The following is a 4,016-nucleotide window of genomic DNA, read 5'->3' as shown; positions in this document are numbered from 1 at the left end:
TATATATATAAACTACAAACAAAACAAAACTTTTTGCAGGAAATGCAGATTTTCTAGTTTTTTTTATTGCATCTTGTTTTTTTGTTGACCTTTTTAATGTTTTTTATTTTATCACAAGGTCGTTGTGATTTCTAGTTAAACCTAGATAAAACAGATTGTAGTTGTGAACTCAGGTGATGATTTTTAAAAGCCTAAATACTTGATTCTGCTGAGATCTGGTAAAGTTTTCCTCCTGACTTCCTGCAGCAGCCGCATCAGGTGGAAACTGCTCAGCAGAACGGAGCAGCGTTCGTCGGAGGAGCAGAGCTCGTTCAGCCTGTGAGTCCTGGTTTCACCCACATTATTTATCAGATTATATTTAATTCTTTAAATTAAACAGCTCAGAAACGTTTTCCTAATAGAAGAATAAATGATCCAAACTGAGAATAAAAACCTTTATAGTTTAGAAAATAAAATGATTTTCACGCCCAAAGACACATTGTAATAAATACTTTCATATTTATAATTTTTAACTTTTATGTACTTGAATACATACACACATATTCTCACATTACACTGAAAGCTTCATATTACAACTTATCTGATGTTATAACATTGTAACATTGAGTTTTATTAAATCATCTTCTGTTAAAATTAATCAGGATTTTATTCCTCCTCAGATTTTGGACGGGGAGATTTCAGCTGATTTCTACGTAGCCGTTCCTGAAATGCAGCTGAAGATTTTGCCACTAAAAAACAAACTGAGGAAGAAGTTCCCGAAGAGCAAAAGAGGTAAAACTTTTATGGTCGCTTATGTTTTGTTGTTGATTTACCTAACGAAAAAATTTAAATCAAATCAGTCAGTTTCTCTGTTCTCTAGTACATTTTGTTGAAGATGTTTGTCATTTGTGTTCTTTTTTTTTAATTAAACAGTTAGCTTTGAGCAGTAATACTCGCTAAATAAACTATCTTCATCAGGTATTACTCTATTTTCACTCAGGTATGGTTGGCGTCGACATTCCCAAGATGCTGAGCTTTTTTAAAAAGTGTCACAGCTTCATGGTGGAGAACGACTGCATCGTTCGGACGCAGATCGCCACGGTGCGTCAAAAAAAACAAAACAAAAAAAAAGTCGGGAGTTTAAAGGACCTGTGACATCGAATTTTTGTAATAAATATGAATGCATTTTTGGAAAGCTAACACTGAAAATAAATAGCAAAGCAAATTTCACACAGCTGAGATGAAGAGTTGTTGAGCTATTCACATGTGAAGAAACAGGAAGTGATGTCAAAGGGGAATGTCTGCATGTAGACAGAGCTTTACTACAAGCTTTAATACTTTCTTTAGATTATTTTGAGTCTGTCAGAGAGATGAAGAGTCAGAGTTCAAATAATATTTCTATAAACAAAGCAGGAAGTTAATTTCCTTAAAGAGTTCCCTTTTGATGTCACTTCCTGTTTGGTTTTGACCGAGACAAGTTCAAAAGAAAAATGCCATTTACGTGACTAAATGGGTAAAATCATATGTTTTATGCCAAGTTTCTTAAATATGAACATGGTTTCTTTAAGGATTTGAACGTCACAGGAACTTTAATTATTTCTGCGTTTGACAAACAGGACGTGTTTGTGAAGTCTCCATAACGGGAGCTAATTTCACGCTGTTTTCCTCTCCGTTTAGCTCGACATGCCCGCCGAACACATCATCGCCAACCTGCAAACCATCCTGACGGACGTTTGTTCGCATCGACCAGCAGACCTCGGTACGTTCACGCTAAACCTTCTAACACTGCCGTCTGAAGCCTCAGACACAAACCAGACTTCAGCCGATGCTCCGTCAGCTGTGCGTCGGCTCTGACCGCTCGCTGGGAGAAACGTCCCCACGTACATCGACTTGTTTAATTAAAACACTTTCAAGGTTCAGTTTTCAGCTCTGCTCCCAAACTAATAAACAGACAAGAATTAAAGCAGCTGATTTATCATGAATCCTTTTAGTTTTGTAAATTAATTTGAGCAAAACTGAGCTTTAGTTTTACGTCTTTCTGCTCATGTTATCAACTAAAAGCAGACAAAGTTTCTAAGTTTATTTTAAAAGCTTTATACTCTTCATTGATATTTAAATTCATTCTTAGTAAAATATACTTTAAAATAACTTTGACAGTAAAAAAGAAAAATGAAAAAACTGAATGGAAATACAAAAGAAGAAAATATACAAAATGAAACTTTATTTATCAAAACAACCAAAATAATTTCAATAGTTCATTTTAACACTATATATTAGTAGATTTTTGAGCCATTTCTATGTGTTTTTTATTCCAGAGTCCCGCAGTTTTAGACTTTTTGTATAATTTTTTTTTTAACTTTCTGAACCCTTTAGTTCCACATGAGTTTTAAATTAATGTAAATAGTTTTTATGGATTAATTATGGTTAAAACATGTACCAGATTAAATAATTTCTCTTTAAATGTTGCTTCCAGGATCTGGGTTCATGTTTATCAAACTTCTTAGAGTGGATTTTTAGACTTGAGTGCTGAAAATGTCTTAGATTTGTTCCTACTCTCAGACTTAGATGTAAAAGCAAGTTATCAAAATTCTTAAGTGTAAGAATCACTCTTACAAAATATTTGCAATTTTGCCTTTTTTTAAATAATTTATATATTTTTTTCTTTTTTAAAATGTTTTCTTTCTTCTTTTTTAAATATGGACCAAAGTTCTGTGTCTTTAATAAAGTATGAATTGAACTGAACATAATTTATATAGTCTTTGTGAAATTATATTTGTTGKTGAGGTGTTTACTTAGTAAATATGTGTACAAAACAAATGCAGAACTTATATTTATGTCCCGTGCTCCATACCAACCACTATTTGGTGCTGCACGTGCTGCTCAAGTCTGCACTGGATGCAGACTCGGTGTGGAGGGCTTAATCAGCCACTCGCCCTCGTATCTAACCGGTTTCAGATGGGACTTAATATTGCCAACCCTCCGCGGGAACGCGCAAACGGAGTAGGGAGTAGGTTGAGGGTGTAGCCACTGACTGGGAAAGGGCCTTACTCACAGCTTTTAACTAAGAATTTTTTTTTACACTTAAGTCCACTCTTAGCAGCATTCTTTTTTTTTTCTTAAGAGGAATTCTAAGAAGTTTGATAAATACAGAACCAGGGCCCGTATTTATAAAACTTCTTAGAATTTCTCTAAAGAAGGCTGCTAAGAGTGGACTTAAGTGTAAAAAAAGCCGAGCGTAAAAGTCAGCTATCAAGCGTCTCAGTCTTACTTTAAGCGAAGTGTAGGAGTAATACTTAAGTGTCAGTCTTACTTTAAGCGAAGTGTAGGAGTAATTCTTAAGTGTCAGTCTTACTTTAAGCGAAGTGTAGGAGTAATTCTTAAGTGTCAGTCTTAGAGCTGATTTGTGACACCTGGCTGTGCCGCAAAGCTGATCCTGGATGACGTCGTTAGAAAACCCCCCCCAACATGGACCAATCACTGCCTCGGATTTCATGTTTGAGATTATTGTTGGAGTTTCTCGGTGCGTTAATGAACTGCCGGGTCGGAGAAATGTCAAGATAAGACTTTGAAAATGCTACGATAATTTCACTTTCAACACACTAATGTTGTCACCTTGTATTGATTGTCTGTAGAATTATATAAAATGTCCTCATTTGCATCATGAGAACAGACGAAAATCTCAAAAAAAAGTTTAAATCAAAAACTCAGCAGCTTTAAAGTTGTTTTATGTCTCAGAGCCTGAGGTCATGTTGAGCTGCTCCCTCCTCTTCACCACTGTCTGCAGACAACACCGGCTTTACACACACACACACACACACAATGCACACACAACCCGCTCCATCTTCACCAGCTTGATCCGAGGGGAGCCCCACCACCACCCCGTCCCCCCGCACTCCATCATTGTATCACGTGATTCTTTATACAATGAAAGAAACGTTCAGTCCCACCGTAATCTATCTTTCTTTCTTTCTTTCTTTCTTTCTTTCTTTCTTTCTTTCTTTCTTTCTTTCTTTCTTTCTTTCTTTCTTTCTTTCTTT

The 4,016-nt window shown here is 35.7% G+C and overlaps 1 protein-coding gene across 1 annotated transcript in view; it reads left to right on the top strand.

Moving 5' to 3' along the window:
* mrpl1 (mitochondrial ribosomal protein L1) overlaps positions 1-4,016 on the top strand; it is a 12,844-nt gene that overhangs the window by 5,843 nt on the left and 2,985 nt on the right. Inside the window, exons 5-8 of the mRNA XM_014014604.1 lie at positions 247-318; positions 660-771; positions 980-1,080; positions 1,657-1,738. Coding sequence (XP_013870058.1) covers positions 247-318; positions 660-771; positions 980-1,080; positions 1,657-1,738 — 367 coding nt within the window. The remainder of the gene's footprint in view (positions 1-246; positions 319-659; positions 772-979; positions 1,081-1,656; positions 1,739-4,016) is intronic.

The sequence above is a fragment of the Austrofundulus limnaeus genome, unplaced genomic scaffold, assembly GCF_001266775.1.
Source record: "Austrofundulus limnaeus strain Quisiro unplaced genomic scaffold, Austrofundulus_limnaeus-1.0 Scaffold117, whole genome shotgun sequence".
Classification (NCBI taxonomy): Eukaryota; Metazoa; Chordata; class Actinopteri; order Cyprinodontiformes; family Rivulidae; genus Austrofundulus; species Austrofundulus limnaeus.
Note: the sequence above shows the minus strand (reverse complement) of the source record. Positions and strands in the feature narration are given on the sequence as shown.